At 47.4% G+C, this 21,526-nt stretch overlaps 1 protein-coding gene across 9 annotated transcripts in view; it reads right to left on the bottom strand.

Moving 5' to 3' along the window:
* Positions 1-21,526, bottom strand: part of Ank3 (ankyrin 3) — a 600,128-nt gene that overhangs the window by 98,098 nt on the left and 480,504 nt on the right. For all 9 annotated transcript variants that reach the window (XM_052163460.1, XM_052163459.1, XM_052163463.1 and 6 more), the window contains one exon: positions 13-136. In XM_052163460.1, the coding sequence (XP_052019420.1) occupies positions 13-136 (124 nt within the window). The remainder of the gene's footprint in view (positions 1-12; positions 137-21,526) is intronic.

The following is a 21,526-nucleotide window of genomic DNA, read 5'->3' on the forward strand; positions in this document are numbered from 1 at the left end:
ACCGTCCCCTACCTGGCAGAGCGGGCTCCGAGACTGAAGCCCACGTAGCCCTCGACAGGCAGGGAGTCATCACCCAGCTCTTTAAGGTCCTGTGGCCCGAGATACTTGTCAGTGTCCCCAGTGATGGCATCTTCACCTGTGGGCGGAGAGCAAGCCAGTCAGAAGGCCTCCCTCTCAACTCTGTGGCAATCGGGGAGAAAACTGCCACTCGCGGTATCATCTCCTTCCCTGGCGCCCCTGTAGATTGTTTTTTCAACTGCCATACAGAAAGAAGCAGTGAAGGGAGAGGTTGATGGCAGGGGCCAACCAGAGAAGCAAGCCCAGTTAGTGTTAATGATCAATGTAATCACGACCCCGGCTCCCTCCCTGCCCCCCAAGGTTCAGTTCATCAGAGATGGATCTTGTCTATCAGGTGAGTTTCCCCCTTTACCACCCAGGATGATGGCACCTTGTTTGAATGGACACAGCCTGCACAATGAGGCCTATGTCACTGATACTGTCCTTGGAGTGAGGGAGGGGAATGGCTTTATTTAGTTATTGACTTGTGTGCGTTAGAGTGCACATGCCAAAGTGCACCTGTGGAGGCCAGAGGACAGCCGTGCAGGGTCAGTTCTGCACTTCCATTACGTGGGTTCCGGGATCAAACATAGTCAGGCTTAGCAAGTGCTTTTAAACCAACTGAGCTATCTCACCTGCATTCTTCGAACCAGTTTCTTCTTAGGATTTCAGGCTGGGGTATATATCTATTCTGAATATTATGAGTTAATGGTAGGAGCTGTACCGCCTGCCTGGGAGACTTCAGAGCACTTTAATTTGAACTGTTTCTAAACCTCTCAGATTAACGAGTCAGCTCAGCTGTTCCCACTGCTTGAGGTCTACTTGCAAAGTAACTAACTGGGCCTTTTAAAAGACTAGGCGTGAGCTGAGGGCCTCCTGCAGCCAGGAAGGGGGACCATAGGAACTGTGCTCCAACCTTCCACACAAAGAGTTAATGCATGCAAAATGCTCTTCCGAGCTCTGTGTGCCTAGTGAGCTCAGGCGGAAAACCACATTCCAAGAGCGACGGGGCAGGTTTTTCAATCTTTCGTCTTTTGCCCTCTGGGATGGTTCCCATCCCTCCCACAGTACATCACGGGCGGCGCAGCAAAGTCCCCTCCACATGGGTAAACCCGGTCTCTCTTTTAAAATTACTTTTCTTCCCTTTCTCGATACAAGCTGGCTGGCCCAAAGAGATTCCAAATGCGTATGTGCTAGGCTCTCTCAGAGGCAAGCGGTTCACGGTTCCCTTCTCTGTTCACTGCTGTTGACAATTCCCATTCATTCCAACTCTCTCCAAACCACAGGAGCTCAACGTTTTAGCAACCAATCAGGTCTTGAAACACACTGGCAACTACTTTTTTTTTTTCAAATGTAAAAAGCTAAACAGATCATCTTCCTGCAGCTTCTCCCTATCACACTATGTTAAATATTCGCAAGGGACGGGTATTCGCTTATTTCTCCAATAGAAACCCAACTGAGCACCCACCAAGCAGGAATTAAAGGAAGATCTTACTGTGTGGCAGAGCCATTTCCACCACGCCGCCGCTGGGTTGGGGAGCACTTTCCGGAGGCTTCCAGGAATTCCTTAAGCAGGGGTTTAGAGTAAACCGTCCACACCAGCCCCAATCCGCACCAGGCTGGTGTGGATCCAAACCCTTCCCTAGTCAGATCTTCTTCACCAGGGCTGTAGCGTTTCCCTCAGCATCTCCAAGTTGTTGCGGGCAACTGAGCAACTGTGCATCATTCCTCACTTTTTAACTCCAAAGATTCAAAAAAAAAAAAAAAAAAAAACTCAGACCAAAACATTCAAAAAATTTTGTGGGGTAACACTTAATAGCAGCGAACATCCTTCTGACCGCTCCACAGACATCCTTTCAAAGTGCCTTCTGATTGGATTAAGGGCGCTCTGGCAAGCCTCTCGCAGGACCCAATAGTGACCTGAATGCAAACCCAGGAGTTATTTGTATGTAAATATGAGGACTGCCTGGGTGTAGACTTTCAGTAACTTGATACCAGTCCAGCCTTAGGACCCTCACAAGTCCAGAGAGCGCCCTGGCACTTGTGTAACTGGGAGACTTGGAGACGGGCTCTTCTCAAAAGTGAATGAAGAAACTGCCAAGCCAGGTAGAAGAAAAACAAACATGGGGAGAAAACAAAGAAGGGCCCCGAGCAGGAGCGGCCAGGAGCCGCCGGCAACCTTTCCACTTTGTTCTCGGCTGGGAACGTCGGGAGCCTCTGTTATTTATGGTCCCTGTCAGGTGCAAGGAGGGCAGGGACAGAGGGAGGGCCTGCCCTTGGGTGGAGGTTGGTCGGGAAACTGTGGGGCCAGGGAAGCAGCTGTGACACCAGGGACAACTCAGATCAAACAGAGATCAACAGGAGAGAGAGAGAGAGAGAGAGAGAGAGAGAGAGAGAGAGAGAGAGAGAGAGAGAGAGAGAGAGAGAGAGAGAAGGCAGGCTGGGGAAGTGTTCCGCTGGAGTTGGGGCAAGAATTCTCTCCACATTCTTGAACACACCCAGGGAGTCTCTGTTTACTGCTTTCACTCCTGAGAGGGTCCCTGAAGAGTGGGGTGGCAGTGGCCAGGAGGAGAAGACTGGACCCAGGAGGTGACCCTGCCACCTTCCTATTAAAACGTCTCTCTCTCTCCTCTGAAATGCGCGGCCCCTCTCCTACGGGGAAGCGTCCTGCGTATGTGGGCAGTGAGGAGATGGCCAGCTCTCTGCAGGTTCCACTCGGGTCCGCCGCCGCCGGAGAGGCCATTTCAGTGGCGCCCTCTGATGTACACACCGGAATAGCTGGATAGTTAGTCTACCATGTTAGCAAAGTGCTTTGTGCCCAGCATGTGTGTGTGGTTTATTTTTTTTTTTTAAGTCTGTTGTATAATTTACCTTTCGAGAACTTTATGTGCACAACGCAATATGATCACCATATCCACCCATATCCACCGTCCCCCTCCCCCCCCAGCCATTTCCCTATCCCAACAACACCTCCCTGTGCCCTCACCGCTTTGCTTTTTAAAACCCAGAGTCTCTTCAATACAGCCCCTAACTACAAGGGTGTGTAGCCATCCAATGGGGCAGAGGCAATTTACCTGTGGCCACACCCCTGGCCACTCCCCCAGAGAAGAGTGACTCTCCCTGACCAGCTGCTATCTACAGCCAATAGCTGGTTCGGGGTGGGGCCCCGATGAGCCCTTCCCTATCCTCTGTCCCCCTTGGCCTGTCACCTAAATACCAGAGATTTGAACCCGCAGGGGGCAGGTGGGGAGCAGACCTCTCTGGGATCGTGAATGAGCGAATCGATATGATTCCTCGAGGTTAAGACGATCTGTTTGAATCCGGGCTGCAAGCCGCGCCGAAACTACAGGAGTGGGAGGGAAGCCAGGCTTCCAGGAAGAGAAATGTTTGAATGCTAGGCTTTTTTTTTCTTTTTTCTTTTCCATATTTAAAAACCACAAGCCACCTTCGTGTTTTGTAAGGCGTTTTACACAAAGTTTGCTTCCCACGAGCCTGGGATGTGAATGCCCCTCCCCCGCTCCCCAGGGCTCAGCTAGCCTTCGGCCCCAGCCTGCCCACTTGTCAGAAAGTTAGTTCCTTCAGTGTCTGCAGATTCTTAAACTCTTAGACTTTGAGCCTGGGCAGGGTGCAGGTTCTTTCTCATGTGACTAATTTCTCCCTTTCTCCCTTTCTGCTCACCATCTGAGAGGGGCGTTCCTACCCGAGGTGTCCTGGGCCTGTGCCTAGCCTCTCACGTGGCTTGGTGAGGTCTCTCAGATGGATTGCATATTCGAAATGTCCTATAGTTTTGGAGTTGGTGATTAATAGTGAATGAAGAGGCTGGTTGCGGTTTTTATTTCCAAATCTGCATGCTATGATTTAGTACTCTTCTGGGATTACACTTGATGAAGGGCAAACGTGTCTTGTAAACCCACATTTCCATCTTCTTGCCTTTAAATTTCAGAATGGACACCATAAAGCCATGAGAAGCCCTGGGGAGGATTAGGGCAGGAGCTGTGGATATTGCTCAAGGATGAATCAAGATACAACCACCCGATCTGCCTGACAGTAAATACGCCCTCACAATTTAGCACAGTGTAAACATTTCCATCAAAATGTAGACCTCAGAAGTCAAAGTAAAATCATCATTTTAATTTACTTTTAATTTAAGGTGTTTTGGTTTCATATTCGAGCTCTAGCAGTTCTGCACAGAGACCCTTTAAAATGTCACTTAACATCTCTGAGTCACAGTTGGGACCTTTAAGAAAGATGATTCTAACTAGGACTTTCCTACAAGTTCCTGGAAATTTAACTAAAACTTTTAAAGTTTGAAGTGATGACTTCACCCTGCTGGGATGTTTGGTCTGTGACAGGTTCTGTGCCACGAAGGTATATAGTTACCATAAAGGCAAAATTCAACAGGCTCAACACACGTCTACCCTACAAATAAATTATCAAACAGTAACAACAAAACTAAACAACCCATCTTTCCACGCAAGACATCCCATAATTATCATCCAGCACAACACCCTGTTATTCTGAGGTCAGAGGGAGACTAACTATATTCAGTTTCATGACTGACTCTAATCCTCTTTATAATAAAACAAAATTGGCCAGCATCAGCTGCTTCTCGGGTTCAAATATTTACAAGCCAGCAAAGGTAATGGTTTAATATTAAATCATATGGTTTAATATTTATATATTATTATTATTTAAATGTTATAAAAAAAAAACCCTAAGTGTTTCTGATACTTAGCTCTGTTGTAAATATTTATAAAGCACAAAGGGCCTTAAATTTTCACTTCCCAAGAAGCGCCTGGCTCCACACTTGACAGGCAGCTTGGGAGCTTCAGTGGTAGCTACGGATGGATAGTCGTGTTATAAATAGGCTTGACTACGTTCTGGCAGGGAAGCTGTCTGTTTCTCCAGTTACCCTCCCTACCTAGTTCTCACTGAACTCTGCTGTGCTCTGCCTGTCGAGACCGGTGGCTAGAGCCCTTACTTGAATCTGCTTGCCCAGTGTTTTGAATAGTGGAATCCTGGGAAAGTGGCTTTCCAGGGTCTCTAGGTTTGAGAGGAAGAAACCCCACAGGTTCTCATTGAGCCTCTTGGAAATGCTTGTCAGTCCCTGGCCAGTCTGACATAAGAAATGTGATTAGCATTAAAGCGTCACAGTCATAACGATAATAATGAAGCTTGAGGTCTATGTGTAGCCAGGCAGAGGTTAGCGGGAGGGAGAGAGAAGGGTCAGAGAAAGGAACAGAGAAAAAGAGAGAGGGGAGAGACACACAGAGGAGGGGGGGGGGAAGAGACAAAGGCAAGGAAGGGGAGAGAGAAGGAGAGGGGGAGGGAAGGAGGTGATGCTTGACAGCTCTCTGCATCTCTAGACATCTTAGCTAAAGAAGCCATCTTGGAAGCCACCTTGCACACCTGGTCATGTGACACCTGCCTCTGCAGAGCTCATGAGCAGCCAGGGCAATCCCTGAGCTCTGCTGGCCTACAGAAGGATGAAAAGCACCATTAAGATGCTGAGTGTAGGCACAGGCTGTTATTTTGTAACAGGTGACTAAGACGAAAAAGGAGAAACCAGGTCCAGAGGTCACAGGACCCTTACCCAGCGTGTCACTGGCCCGCTCCTCAGTTCTGTACCTCAGCTGTGGTCACAGGATGAGCACAGACAAGGACCTCAAGCAAGAGGAGTGGCCGATTCCATCAGGCGAGCTCCCATCATGCACTGCTGCCTTTCTGCCTTTCTAAGCATCGATATCTGGGCACCACTGATCTTACTACTAATCCATCTGTCAGTATTCCACCGGGATGCTGGGAATGTTTTCAACACAAGTGAACCTCGGAACAAGCGCCACCCCTCAAGTGACCGTATCACTGGCTGCATTTCACTACCATGCCCCGCCATCCCCATCACGCAAAGCCTGAATGGAGAGAAGTCTCCCTGTGCGAGAGAGGACGATACATAGAGTTGTAAACTCTGTCTACTGGAAAACAAGATAGAACAGCCTCAGGTGCAAGGACAGAAAGAAAAAGAAACTGTGCTAAGTGATACTCAGGGCTGTGGAGGAGCGAGGGGGTGCTCTCGCATCTCCTTGGGTCATGTTAACCCATCCTGCATCCTACCCTTTAACGAACGCCCTCAGCAACCCTTCCTACAAGGTAGAGAGAAACAGCTCCTGACCTAATGTGGGAGCAAATTTTCTGACGCTAGGCTTGGCCTCTCCTCTCCCCTCCCCCTCTTCCCTCTTCCCTCCTCCCCTCCCTCCTCTCCTTGCCTTCAGTCTCATCTCCCCCTTGCCCTTCCCTCCATGTGTAACTTTCTTGTAACTTTTTCCACCTGGAGCTCACCACCACAAAACCCATTTGTTGCTTTTCAAGGGACTCCAACAAGCACTATCTCCATCTGCTCAGAGACCTAAGTCCTGGAAGAGCTCGCTTAAAATAGCTAGACCAAACTATAGTTAGATATTTTACTCAGAAGGGCTTAATTCGTGTCTTGCGAAATGCAGAATGTGCCCCGCTCCCAACCACCACCTCGGCCACCGAGAGAGCCTGCTTTCTGTCACAGTGAAAGGTGGAATAGCGCACACACAAAACCCCGCCAAGTAAACAATAGCCCCAAAGCCTCCAGGTGACGGATCGAACACGCGGGCAGAGGAGAAATCAAGAGGGGTGTAATTTGCACAGCCCACTGATTAACCAGGAGCTGACTGCTCTACACACTGGCATTGGCACTCAGCAGTCAACCACAGACAGCTTCGGCTGAGCCTTAAAATGTGTGTGGTTTTTTTTTGTTTGTTTTGTTTTGTTTTTGATCACAGCAAAGAGAGACAGTGCAAAGTTCTAAAGAGCAAGCCTTTTTACCATTATCAGCCTTCAGGACAGGACAGGAGGGTGCGATCGGATCACTCGAATCAAAGCTTCTATTTATTGAGCATTTACTGCGTGCTGGGTGCTGGGCCTGGGTGCTTTCTATATTATCTCGCTGAATTCCCTCCACCTACTCTCTCTGCGTCAGGACCTAGAAAACCACTTTGCAACAATGGAGGCCGGTAATCCAAGGCCACCGAGGGTTTGAGAAGGATGACATATCAAAGGCCGGAGATTAGGAGCCAGGCGAGGCCCTAGTTCTGACTCCTCCTGCTTACTGCAGAGACTCAAAGTCCACTGAGCCAGTACTGCTGACAGCAGTGACGAGCGAAGACCGCGGGTGTCCGCCTTGTTCCCTGTGTGACCCCCAGTCTGCCCAGCACAGCGCGGGTGCTCAATAAATATTTGGAATGATTGACAGATCAGGGGTAGCCTCCAAAGAGGATGAGTTACAGTTCCAGAGTGGAGGGGGAGGAGACTTACTTTTCATCAAAACCTCCTGTACTTTGGGAATTTTGAACCATGAGCATTTATCACCTAGTCAAAAAAAAAATGAATAAAGTCAATAAAACAAAACCAGAACACAGGTACTGCAGGTCATACGGGCCACATGTTCCGGCCGCCACATGTTCCGGCCACCACAAACACATACATGACAGACACAAGCCTGCCAGGCTGGCATCAGGGGGGACACATGTACCAGTGGACACACAAGCAAATGTGGAGAGGAAGCGCTCCTGCCTCACTTGCTTCTGAAGGAAATGGGACAAGCAGAGAGAAAGAACACAGGAAGACAGAAACACACGTTATCCGCGTGCCACTCTGAAAGCCATACTCGTCTTGAGGAATCTGCAAGTGTGTAGTGGCCGCAAATCCCCAAGCGACTTTGCAGGCCCAGAGCTCAGTTTGGAAAACCATTAAACTTAAGACGTTTTACCAGTCAATACAGCCGTCTAGCCAGGCCTGCGGACTGTGCCGAATTAGGTCTCTTTCCTTATGTGGGAATTCTGGAATCGTGAATATACCAACTCCAGAAACATCAGCCTTCCACTAAGTGCTTCCTTACTATTCACGTCAAGTTTCAGCATACACAGCAGGCTCTCACAGCTGGCTGTGATGTCGCCGGTCTGTAAACCAGCCACACACATATCCAGGTGGCAGAGCCAACGATTGTCCTGAAGGCACCCAGTCTCCAATACAGAGGGCCAGGACGGGGATCGTGGTCCGGATACCATACTTCTGTTGTTCAGTGCTGTCCGTCTGACAGACTGAGCACACTTTACATCACGTGTGCTTCATTTAACCTTCGCCTCCGGCTCCTTTTTAAACAAAACACTTGTTTTTATTTATTTAATGCTTGTATGTATATGTTACAAGTGTGAGGGGGACCTTTGGAGCCCAGAAGAGGGCGCTGGCTACAGGTGGGTGTGAGTCATGTGATCTGAGTGGTGGGACCCGAACTCAGGTCCTCTGGAAGAACACAAAGGGTTCTTAACCCTGGAGCCATGTCTCCAGCCCCATCCCTCCCCCCTTTTATGAGTGACATGAGAATGCGTTAGCTCACCTCCTGAAGCTCTCATGTTGAGCTGTGGGCAGAGTCTGGGCTGGAACGGACAGTCACGCAGTCCTTAACTCTATGTATGCGGACGACAAGGGCAAGCAAGAGGAAACAGGAGGACTGCAGATCACCCACGGGTGCTCAAAGGAAGGGGCCACAGCGGACAGAGAAGTTTGCCAGGGCTGAATGGTGGGTGTGTCCAAGAAGAGGGATCCCAGCACGGGATGGCAAGTATGGGCGTGTCCCGGGGACCTCGGGCGGCAAGCACGGGCCACTGGGCAGGGAGGCACTGGCCGCGCCGGAGCCTAAGGTCCCTGGACTCGGGTTAGAGCAAGAACCGCTGGCAGGCAACATCTGTCCATTGGCACACGCGCAGTTATTTTGTTGAGACCCTTCTCTTTTAAGACTGAAAACTCACGGTTACCCTGGCTGTGCTCATCTGCCCTGCTCCCTTGGGCCAATTCTAACCCTGAGGCAGAAGCAGGACGGATGCTGGTGAGGCCGTCTGGCGAGCACAGAAAGTACCACGCGATGGAAAGTTGGTTAATGCCCGCGCGTTCTACCGTGCTGTCTTTACGGCATTTCTGCCTTTTACGGCATTTCTGTCTTTACGGCAACTACGTGAGATATTATCAAGAACTTAGAAGATCTGTTGGCTAACGAGATGGATGGGTAATGGCACTTGCCACCAAGCCTCACGAACTGAGTTCTACCTCATAGACCCACACTGTGGAAAAAGAATCAATTTCTGCAAGTTGTCCTCTGATATCTACACTTGCTTATGCATGCGTGTGCTTGCGCACAAACACACACACACACATTTCAAAAAAAACAAATGTAACGAGAAAAAAGATCTGTTACATACTTTTTGCTGATCATTCAAATAAGAGCTATAAAATATTGATGTTTTTGTTTTGTTTTTGTTTTTGTTTTTTGAGACAAGGTTTCTCTGTGTAGCCCTGGCTGTCCTGGAACTCACTCTGTAGACCAGGCTGACCTCAAACTCAGAAATCCGCCTGCCTCTGCCTCCCAAGTGCTGGGATTAAAGACGTGCGCCACCATTGCCTGGCTTGATTATATTTTTAATCAAATCAAACCATATCTAAAGTTATAATCTCATATCTAAATTATAATCTCATCTAACTTTCAGAGAAGGCAGTTCGGCCTAGGGCTTAGGATGCAGTTCAGTTGGCACAGAGTCCTGGGGTCTATCTCTCACCCAAATAAATTGGGTGTCATGGCACAAGGCTGTAATTCCAGCAGTCAGCAGGTGAAGGTGAGGGTCAGAAGTTCCAAGTTCCCCGTAATGATATAGTGAGTTCAAGACTGGCCTGAGGGGCAGGAGAGACGGGCCTGGCAGTTAAGAGTACCCGCTGTTTTTTCCAGAGGACCTGGTTTCATTCCTAGCACTTGCCTGGCACCTGACAACCATGTGTAACTCCACGTTCAGGGATCCAGTGTCCGATTCTGGTCTCCTTGGATACCAGGCATGTATGTGAACAGACACTTATGCCAGAAAAACGCCCAAATACATAAAATAAAAATAAATCTATCTTTAAAGAAATACTGACCTTGGTTACCTAGTTCCTGTCTCAACATATAAATAAATGAGTAATGAATTTATGGCCTAGAGAGTCCAAATGACAACAGACACTCATATGATATGATGTGCTCCTTTATCTTCTGTTCTTACATCCTTAATGATCAAAAGAGCAGGAAGGAGGCCTGGTGTACTGGTGCATGCCTTTAATCCCAGCACTTGGAGGCAGAGGTAAGCAGATCTTTGTAAGTTCAACACCAGCCCCGTCTACAAAGTTCCAGACCAGCCAGGTAGACATAGAAAGACCTTGTTTTGAAACAAAACAAAACAAAACAAGCAAGCAGAGAAGCAAAGAAGAAAGCACAGAAGGGGCGGACTGGAGAACAGAACCCAGAGGCAGCAGACCTTCATTCCCAATGCTAATGGTATTGTAGGTACCCAACAGCAGATGAGAAACTAGAATCCAGCTCTCTCTCTCTCTCTCTCTCTCTCTCTCTCTCTCTCTCTCTCTCTCTCCTCCTTTCTGTTCTTCAGCTTGGAAGCATGAATCTATGTTCACTCATGCAAGGTTACTGTATCCTGAGAGGAGGGAGAAGACCAGAGGTGGGTGGAGTTTGTCCTTTCGGCTTTAAGTGGCTTCTGCGCATTCCAGGCCCTTCTAGAAAGTAGACACCATCAAGCACACTAACTGAGGGCCCTGTGATGAGGTCAGAGGCACGGCTAGAAGCAGAATGTGGTGGGGCCTGAGTATCCCTGCCTTCCTCTTCTTTGCCAGCTGTCTCCTCTATTACAGAGGGGCAAATGGTAGGGACTTTGTTTGAATTTTGACTTCTAACATCTCTTGGAAGGCAGAGTTAGCCACAGCGGTGGAATACAGTATCTTTTTCATTGTCTGTTTCAAAAAAAGGGGACAACTATTGGCTATATGAGTGATGGGCTAAACAGGTGATTTTAGAAGCCCAAAGAACTGTGACACCATCAGGGACCGCCTGTGACACTCATCTATTCCCTAGATCTTGGCTTAAGACTCTGGCTTTGTAGGTGGCCAGAGACAAAGAATGGGGTTTGGCTGGCCAAGTTCACACCCCTCTGAAACAATGAATTGCTATTACCTCACGGAATAAATGACTCAGTTCAGGTGATTGATTTTTTTTTTTTTTTTTTTTGAGAGTACAAAGTCAACTCCCTTCTTTGCTTTTAAGGATTCTGTTCCTTGTAGCCGGGGTGTGTTTCTCTTTTAAAACCACGCAGCAATTCTTTGCTCCCTAATCCGGGCTGCAGAGTGTCTGACTCAGCACTGTGTGCTTCCCAGATGTGGCAGTGAGCATGTCCCCCGGGATCTTGCTGGGGTTAATAAACAAACCCATCCCAGCAGGGAAAGGGGATCCAGCGTCTCTCCTACAGAGCGGTAAAAAGAGCAATTGGAGGCGGACGCTGTCATTTTCAAGGTTTCAGTGCTTGACCTTGATGTAGAAATTCCCCTGGGTGACCTCCATTAGGACTAGGTGTTGTGCTGACTTGGGCATAAACTTTTAAGCTGAAGGTGGAATCCGGGTAGCAGGGAGAGCGAGGTCACGTTCCCGTTCCCATTACGTCAAACCTAAGCCGCTGGTAAAGATGACTGGACACCGCCTCAGCTGCCAGCTCCAACCTCGCCCTGTGAACTCAGGGCCAGAACGCTGGTGCCAACTTGTTCTCTTCTTGGGCTTGTATGTCCTCATGCGTACAAAGCCTATATGCGTAAAGATGTCACGCAGCCCAGAAGACAGGCGGTGACATCATTCCTTAGATGCTGTCCACCATTTCCCCTCACTGGCCCAGAGCTTCCTGAACTGACTAGATTGGCTAGCCAGCAACCCCCAAGGGTCTACTACCTTGTCGATGCCTATACAATGGGGCTTCGAGTGCACACCATCACGCCCGATTTTTTTTTTAAAATGTGGTTTCTGGGTATCAAATGCAGGTCTTGTCTGTTACTCTTTCTTAGCTATCCGTTGTACATCAAACCCACTCTAACCCTCCTTCACCTCGGTTCTTTCATTATCTGGACATAGAGCATGAGAACCCATCCTCAGGTACGGGGCACGGGGTGTCCAGGCACATAGCCTGCAAAAGGTCCACTGTGTGGCCCAAACCTGAGATCTCTTTGTGTACCTAAACTGTCACCACTGAACCAGGGGGAAAACAAATGCCTCTTGGTTTGTTTCAAGTTCATTCCTCCAAGGTATACACACACAAGGTCACACCACACAAGGCCTCTATTCTATCCAGAGCCCAGCCTGGGGAAGTCACAGGATTAGCAACATCACTCTCCATTTCTCTCCCTGTCCTTCGCTCCCAGATGCTCCCTGCTCTGCCACTCCCTTGCCCATTCATCTGTGCTGCTCCCTGGGTTCAGCATCCAACATCTCAGCAGTAAGGATGCCAACAGCGAGAGAGAGGCTGAGAGGGGGTAGCTCGGGCCCTCCTACGGCACGGGTCATCAGGTCAGGATGCTCACGGGTGGACAGTCAGGGAACGAAAAAGGAAGGAGGAGTAAAAGAGTCTTCAAAGTTACAGTTTATCTGGGCCAGTAATTAACTGTCTGCCGTGCAGACACCAAGCCTCAAGCTATCTGTCTGTCAGGCACTGCACGGGTGATTCCGGCACTTCCTTCTACCTCAGCTTTACCGGGAAAAATGCACTGGGAATCTTTCCTCTCCTACATCACAGCTCTGAGCTCAAATCCGAGACTCTCCTCAATGTTGAGCTAACTCTCCATTACTTATGCTCCCCCCTCTCTGTCTGTCTCTCTCTGTCTGTCTCTATCTCTCTGTCTCTCTGTCTGTCTGTCTGTCTCTTTCTCTCTTTGTCTTTCTCTGTCTCTGTCTCTTTCTCTCTGTCTCTGTCTCTGTCTGTCTCTATCTGTCTGTGTCTGTCTGTCTCTCTCTGTCTTTCTGTCTTTCTCTCTCTCTTTCACTTTTTGAGATAGGATTTCTCTGTGTGAAACCCTATCTGTATTCGCTCTGTAGAAGAGGCTCACAGAGATTTGTCTGCCTCTGCCTCCTGACTGCTGGTATCAAAGGCGCGCACCACCATCAACCAGCTGATTCCTGCTTTCAGAGGAAATTTCTCCGATGCTTCCACTGGAACCTACTCTCCCAGATTCTTCCTTCCATCCCTCACCACACCCTTCACATACCCTTTGGCAGTCTTCTTCCTCTTCTAAGTCCGTATGTATAGACGTTTCTAGACCTGGGTTTCTTCCTGTGCCCTGTCCTGATGACATCTAGGCCAATGTCTGGCATTACCACCATGTGCAGGGCTCTCTGTAATTTGGGGACATGAAACATCTGTGTCCGATTCCTACCCACCTACCTCCCCAACAACCTCTGCTACAACCGCTGCTGGTCTGAATTCCAGCCATTCTTTAACATGTTTTCCTTCAGAGGCTGTTAGCCATCTCTCCCATTTCCCTACCTACCCTGTGATCTCCTCTTCTATGATGCCTCTGTGAATATGAAGTCTCACCAAGAGACCTAGATTCACGCCAGCTTTCTGGATGCTGTGAAGCTGTAGAAATATCACATACCTTCCGAGCCTGGCACTTAAGGTAAATTAGGACTCCTAACACTTTGAGTGCGGGCTCTAATTGCGACTAAATATGACTTGGGAGAATAATAGTAATAAGAAGAGTAGCCTGAAGTTACTCTGAGAGACTTAACCACGACAGCGTCAGTAAATGGCATTCAATGAGGTTTTACATGTGGTTTCTAGGCTCTACCCTTCATTGGGGATCACACTGAAAACCTACATGATCCATCAGCTCAGGGGTTTCTCGCCTTATCACCACACCAAAGCCATGTCAGAGGTTGAGAGCAAAGGCTTTGGATATCAGCCAGACGTGTGTGTGATTTTGATCAGTGTTCCTTGAGCCTGGCAGGAGCTGCAGCACAGCCATGTGAAGCTAAGATGGAGGATGCCTTTAAACAAACAAGGCCAGCGTGACGGGGTCCTCAGAGGCAACAATGGCCAGCACAGATCTACTCCTGTACGGCCGGCTGTCCAGCTCGAAGGAAATAAACAAAACGAAGCATGCGCTAGAAAATTACAGGCTGTGGATGAAATCTAGCCTCTTGCCTGTTTCCATAAATACTTTCAGAGTCCCACGGCCACACCTGGGTGTGCGGGCAAAGTTGTTGGGCTGTTTGTGTGCTGGAGGGAAATATGCCAAAGCTTAGACAGCAGAGCTCTGACATACTTATCACCGACTGCTTACAGAACTACGCTATACTTACACGCCTGCAACAAAGGACCAATTCTGTCAGGAGGCAAAACCAGGAAGGGCTCAAAAACAAAAACAAAAACAAAAACAAATAAAAAAGCCAACATGATCTGATGCAAGCCTAGAGAGGCAGATCTGTAGACCTTAGGCATAGACTTGGACAAACCTAAGCACAAGGGAATGCTGGGAAGTTTGTGTTGTTTGTGTGTCTCTGCATCATTCTTTTGGGATGCATTTATACTATAAGGGAGCACCATCTACTTTCTCTGTGAGGTACAGTACTTGTGCACAGGCCAAGAGACAGATCATTAATCTCTGCTTCTCTATTGGTACCCACCATATCCTACCCCAGCCCACCCTCTCTTCTCCTGGCGACCACTTGCTTTAAAATAGCCTTTCCCTTGTCGTTCTTTTTTTTTTTTTTCTGTCATTGTTTTGCCTTTTATTTTGAGACAGGGCTTTGCTTGGGTGCCCAGTCTGGCCAAGAACTCAGGGTCTTTCTGGCCCTGCCTTCTAAGTGCGGGGATCACAGGTGTAGTATGTGTGTTGCCACATCTAGCATTTTCTTGTCTTCTTCTTGTTCTTCTTGTTCTTCTTCTTGTTCTTCTTCTTCTGCTTCTTCTTCTTCTTCTTCTTCTTGTTCTTCTTCTTGTTCTTCTGCTTCTTCTTCTTCTTCCTCCTCCTCCTCCTCCTCTTCCTCCTCCTCTTCTTCCTCCTCCTCTTCGTTCTCTTCTTCCTCTTCTCCTGTTATTATCTCACTATATAACTTTATAATAGTGGCTTATTGATGTGTGTGTGTGTGTGTGCGCGCATGTGTATTCGGCTGCCTTTCTATAACCTACAACTCCACAGCTGGACCTATAGATCTATTCTCTACTATGGCAAATACCTATGGATACCAAGAGGGTATCTGTAAACAGAAGGTTTCCTTGCAATAGCTTCAAGCTGCAAAGAACTCACATTGCCATCAACAGCAGGGCAGAGACCTTAGTTGGGCTATTGTAAGCACTTGGTGGGGTGTTACACAAACATTAACATGAACACGTTATAATTACCCAACAACAGGCACGTAAGCCCAGGAGGGCTTAGCTGGGAAGCAGAAGAAATGATGCACCCATAGAGCTATGAGGATCTCTCTAGAAGCTGGGCGCACAGCTGAGTGTTGGGGGTTGGTCTGGTGCTACTATGTATTCAAAATGCTAATTTCTGTACCCCAAGATCTGGTTGCTCCCAAATTCTCACATACACATCACCTTTGCTGTGTAAACCTTGCTCCCCAATTTAAAGCTATTGGTTAAATGAAAGTGGCTATAGCCAATGATTGGGGAGGACAGAGGTAGGTGGGGCTTCGGTTACCAGGCTGGGGGTTCATAGGGAGGGACCTTCAAGAGAAAGAGAGTGGGAAGAGGGAGAAGGAGGAGAGAAGAGAAGAAGGATGAATAGAAGAAGAAATCTCCATTAGATATAGTGGACCAAGAGCAGGTGCCCAAGTGATGGAGCAGAAATAACCAAGGTGAGACTCCAACAGCAAGTACTTGGGTACCACAGCTAGGGAGTAGCCAGCAGAAAGTAGACTAAAGGGGCTGGAGAGATGGCTCAGAGTTTAAGAGTACTGTCGCTCTTTCAGAGGTCCTGAGTTCAATTTCCAGCACCCACATGGTGGCTCACAACCACCTGTAATGGGAACCGATGCCCCTCTTCTGGTGTGTCTGAAGACAGCGACTATGTGCTCATATGCATTAAAAAGAAGAAAGAAAGAAAACAGATTAGGGGTAATTCCCCCAGTAATTGTGCTAAGGCTGAATAAATAAATCTTAGCCTCAGTCTCATTCAATCGAGCTTCCAAACGAATAGAAATAAATCTGTTAATTTACAGCTAAGTCTATGGGGTAAGAGCGACATGGACAGCTTTATACAAGAGGCACCCGCTGAATCCTGCCACAGGGACGCTGGTGAGCCGGTGACAATGGAGAGGAGAAGGCAGACTTGAGAGGCGCTGGAAATGCAGAAACAGAGCGGATATGAGTTCCTGGTTGGCTGGATGTGAATGGGAGAAAAGGGAGACTCTAGAGCCTCTGCATGGATGATGGGGAAGACGCTTGTAAGAGACCATGTTCTGGAGGGGTACACTTAGGGTGTGACAGATTAATTATCTGTGAGGGTCTATGTGGAAAGACACAGAGTTGGAAGAACAGGTCAAAAGAGCACGATAAAATATTCTAGTTCTAAGACAGGATTCGGGCACTGGAGAGACGGCTCAGAGGTTAAGGGCACTCACTGGCTGCCCTGGCACAGGGCCCAGCTTTGGTTCCCAGCACCCATGCTAGGCTGCTCATAATTACCTGTAGTTCCAGCTCCGGGGGAATCGAAGTTCTCTTCTGGCCACTGTGGGCACATGTTAACACACGTATATACACATGGAGAAGGACTACCGATCACCTGTGTGCATGTGTGGATCTCTCTGGCCTTCTGACCTTCTGAAGTAAGGGGACCAACTGCTTCAAGCACCTGAGGACTGGGCTCAGTGGACTCAAAGCTGGAGCTGCCTGCTCAAGCCAGCCCTCTCACCTTTACGTTACTTTTGCAAGAGTATTTTTATCACAGCAACTGAAATGCAAAAAGACAGGGTCTTTCCTGCTAGGTTTTTGAAGCTATCATTTTGAGCTCACCCCAGACATATGAGCAGCTAATGAATGTCCATTTGAAAGGCCAACAGAGAAACCCCAGAAAAAATTTTGGAGAGACACTGCCCAGGAGGTATTCCCCCAAATGCTAAAAGTTTGGGTAGGAACAGCTCCCGCTGCCCCTATCCACAGTGACATCATCCCCGCCCTCCTTCTGCTTCCCTTGAAGTTAGCTAATCTTTCTGGCGCCCTTCCATGCTCACATAGCCACTCACATAATCGTTCTGTATCTTCATTATCTCTTACCAGAAAGATTGGGCAAGCAGGACCGTTCCCGGAGGCCGAGAGCCAGCTTCACGCTTCCCAGACTGGTCCTTCAGACTCCCCTTCATGTTGGACTATGCCAAGTCAAATTATATTTACTCTCTCCGGAGTGAGAGGTCTCTAGGGGGCTTACCAAAAGTCCTTTCTCTGAGGGTCAGAGACATGGCTCAGGGCGAAGGTGTTTGTTGGCAAGCCCCACCCCCTACAAATTTTAGAAAAAAATGTTTTTGCTTGAGTTCTTAAAATCTACCCAAAACTATGTCTACACTTAACTGTCTTTGACCATGCACCCTAGCATACACAGTCCTCATACTAAGTCTGAAAGAGGCCTATTTCTATTGTCACATCATTAAATTCATTAAAGATATTATTGCCTTGTGATATTATTATCTTTGCCACATGTATATGCGTGTGTATACATGTGTGTATGTGGTGTATGGTATTTGTGTGTATGTGGTGTATGGTGTTTGTGTGTGTGTATATGTAAATATATGAATATGTATGTTGTGTGTGGTATGTGTGTGTGCTGTGTAAAGACGTGTGGTGTGTGGTGTATATGTGTGTGCTGTGTGTGAATGTTGTGTGTATGGTGTGGGGTGTGTGTGCTATGTGCTGTGTGTGAATGTGTGTGTATGGTATAGTAGGGTGTGTGTGTGTGTGCTGTGTGGTGTTTGTGTGAATGTGTGTTTATGGTATGGGCTGTGTGTCTGTGTGTGTTGTGTGTGCTGTGTGTGTGGAGGGCAAGGCACTAGGAGTCTTCCTTGCACCCTGGTCGCCTTATTCATTGTTGTAAGGTAAGGTGGCCCAGCTGTCTGGTTGACCTGGGGCAACTTCTGACTTTTCTCTCTAAGCACTGGAATTACAGTTAGGCCCTTATACTTACTTGTGAGCTCAGGGGATCTGAACTAGGCAAACCTGCAGGCACATGGGCAAACAATTTAACTGCTAAACCATCTCCCTAGCCCATAATATTACCACTTTTTGAAGAGCACTATTTGTTCTTTCTCTAATAGACGCTTGGTTTTGCATATATTCGTGTGAGGGCTTCACATGTGTGTAGCTCTGAGGGTCATCTTAGAAGTCTTCCAGAGTTGCTCCCTACGTGACTCACTGAGGCCAGGACTCTCAACAGAAATCAGAGGGCTTTGGCATGTCTAGTACAGCAAGCCTGCTTGCCTAGGGGTCACCTATCTGACTCCCCAGTAAGGTCTGGGATTCAAGGGAGGTGCCATGCCCACTTGGCATTTATGGGGTTCTAGGGATCCAAACTCCAGTCCTCACACTGAATGGCCAGCTCTTTCTCTGTGAAGCTATTCACCATTACTACATACTTTTTAAAAATTTTTCTTTTTTTTAAAAAATTTATTTATTATTATATCTAAGTACACACTGTAGCTGTCTTTCAGACATACTAGAAGAGGGTGTCAGATCTCTTTATGGATGGTTGTGAGCCATCATGTGGTTGCTGGGAATTGAACTCAGGACCTTTGGAAGAACAGTCAGTGCTTTTAACTACTGAGCCATCTCTCTAGCCCATACCACATACTTTTAAAAACAAACAAACAAACAGTATGAATAAGCCAGACTTTATAATTTGTTGAATGTTCCTGGCTCAAGAATGAACTTAATGATTTCCTCACTGACCAAGGTACCATTTCCTAAATTGTATTGCTTTATTACATCTTTCTATTGCTGTTTTTCTGAGACAGGGTCTCTCCAGGTAGCTCTCACTATCCTGGACTTCTATGTAGACCAGACTGGCCTTGAACTTGACTTCACTGAGATCCACCTGCCTCTGCCTGCCAAGTACTGGAATAGTTTTATTGTATCTTACCCTCATCCCTTCTTGGTAACTATTTCTACCACATATGTATTTAGCTTTTCTTTTATTTTAGTATTTACTGTCTGCATTCAATCCTAGCAGAGATTTCATGGCTCAATCAAAATGTAAGCAGCTTCAGACAAGATCCTCCTTCCTTCCAGGGCTGTGGCCTCCTGACCTGGATCAGTTTCTCTGCACGCTGCTGTCTGGTTTCTATTTTGCATGGCTTGATTCCATTTCCCATTGTGTGGCGTCTATTGTTCTTCAAATGTCATTATATTCCATCCCACTAGAATTCAGCAAGCTAAAATAACATTGGCACTTTGTTTTCCAATTTGCAAAAATATACACATTACAGGAATTTACAATTAAGGTCCAAGCTTAGCCAGAGCTACTATGGAGCCCCACCCCGACCCCACTCCATCCTCTAAGACCACTCCACTCACAATGACAGCTCCACCCTGTGAGTACTCCACCTCCTGTGACCGCTCCACCCTCTGTGGCTGACTGTTCCACCCCTGTGGCTGACTGCTCCACCCCTGTGGCTGACTGCTCCACCCCTGTGGCTGACCGCTCCACCCTCTGTGGCTGACTGCTCCACCCCTGTGGCTGATTGCTCCACCCCTGTGGCTGACTGTTCCACCTATGGCTGCTCCTCCCACCTATGAGTGCTCCGCCCCCTGTTATGGCTTCACCCACTAGAACAGCTCCACCCCCTGTGACTGCTCCACCCACTGTGACTACTCCATCCGAACCCAAACTAGAAAACAGCTTGGACCTTGATCTTGACCTCAACTTTTTCCCTTCCTTCCATCCCCTCTCCCTTCTCTCCCTCCACCATCTCCCTCTCTTTCTCCTTCTCTACCTCGTCATTTCCTTTTGCTTTTCTTCCTTATTCCTTCTTCGCTTTCTCGTGTCTTTATTTTCAGCTACAGACTCATTTGCAAGATGTAAGAGTGCTGAGTGGCGATAGAATAAAGATGATTATTCTTATGCACTTGAAGGGTCTATGTGCACAACGGATATGACGCTGGGTGGGGTTGGGGGTGGGGGTGCGGGTGGGATGCGGACACTGCTGCGGTGTCTGCAGCCCGTTCGGCCCGCTGTAGAGCTCACTCCTCGAAGTCTCCCTGCTCTATGGTAGGCTGCTCTGTCTACTGTTTCGCCACGGTTCTGCTCACGCTTGCTTCTGTCTTTGTCCTCTGTATCTCTGCTCCATTGTCCTCCTGGGACAGTAAATGACAGCACTGTTTAGACTGCCTTTATTTTATTTTATTTTTATTTTTTATTTTTTGAGGAACTAACTAACCCAAACGTTAAACAAACATGTCTTATCTATAACTAATTTCTCAAAGGAGACCAAAAGGAAGAGGAGGAAGACGCAAAATAGAAAAATGGTGAAGGGAGAGACTTCCTGATGTTAACCCTTTAATATCTATTTCTTCCTAATTTAGGGTTTATACTATTCCCCGTAGCACAAACTCATCCTTGTCTTTCTTGAGATAAGCTGCCAATAAATGCTGTTTTTAAATGGTACTGACCACATTTGCCTCTGACCCCAAGGATCAAAGGCATGTACCACTATACCCAGCTACTGGCTGAATTATCAATGACACATTCTCTCTCTCTGAGGATTGGACGTAGCTGAGGCGGGGGACTTTTATAGTTTATTTAAATTGGAGAGGGCAATTTGAGACATTTGGGCAAAGACTGTTCTAGCAAAAAAATCTAGCTATAGCCGCAGGGATGTCCAAGGAGACTGACCTTCAGGACGTTTTGTGGTAGCTAGTTCAAAATCCAGATAACTTCAACAACCCCTTAACAGACCCTCAGAGGACAAAACAAGAGTTTAAAGAGAGACAAAGTGATAATTATAAACCACTCTGAATTTCAAGTCTGCAAATATAAAGGAAATGATTGTCTTCTCTATTTTATTAAGTGAATTAAAGTTTAGAGATTCCATTTTCTCTTGCTTTGAAATTATTAGATAATTGATCCACATAAACAAAACTATTACACAGTCCATTCAAACTTGGCCTCTCATCAGGGTGGTAACCTTGGATATTTTGTTAAAAGAGCAGAAAAAAATGGGTATCAATGACTGTCATTCTGAATTTCATGTGAATTTCACTTGGAATACAAATTTTGAATCCTGTTTTGTTTGTGTACGCAGGGAGCATATCACTTTTTTTTTAAGAAATAAAAACCACATTATGTGCACATGAGAAATTACTCTGAAACGTGACAAGAAAAATGTACTGGAATAGCATGTGACTGAGAGACATGATTCCTCTCATGAGGATACAACCGGCATCGGTGGGAGAGAAAAGAGAGGTAGACACACAACTGAGACAAGAGCCTACAAAAATAAAAAGTATTAGAACCAATCATGATGCACAGTCAAGAGTCCTGACACAACTTCAGGGCTGGCCTTCCATGTGTACCCATCCAGCCGTCAGTGCCTCTGTGTGCCAGTCTA

Source organism: Apodemus sylvaticus, chromosome 19 (assembly GCF_947179515.1).
Source record: "Apodemus sylvaticus chromosome 19, mApoSyl1.1, whole genome shotgun sequence".
Taxonomy (NCBI): domain Eukaryota; kingdom Metazoa; phylum Chordata; class Mammalia; order Rodentia; family Muridae; genus Apodemus; species Apodemus sylvaticus.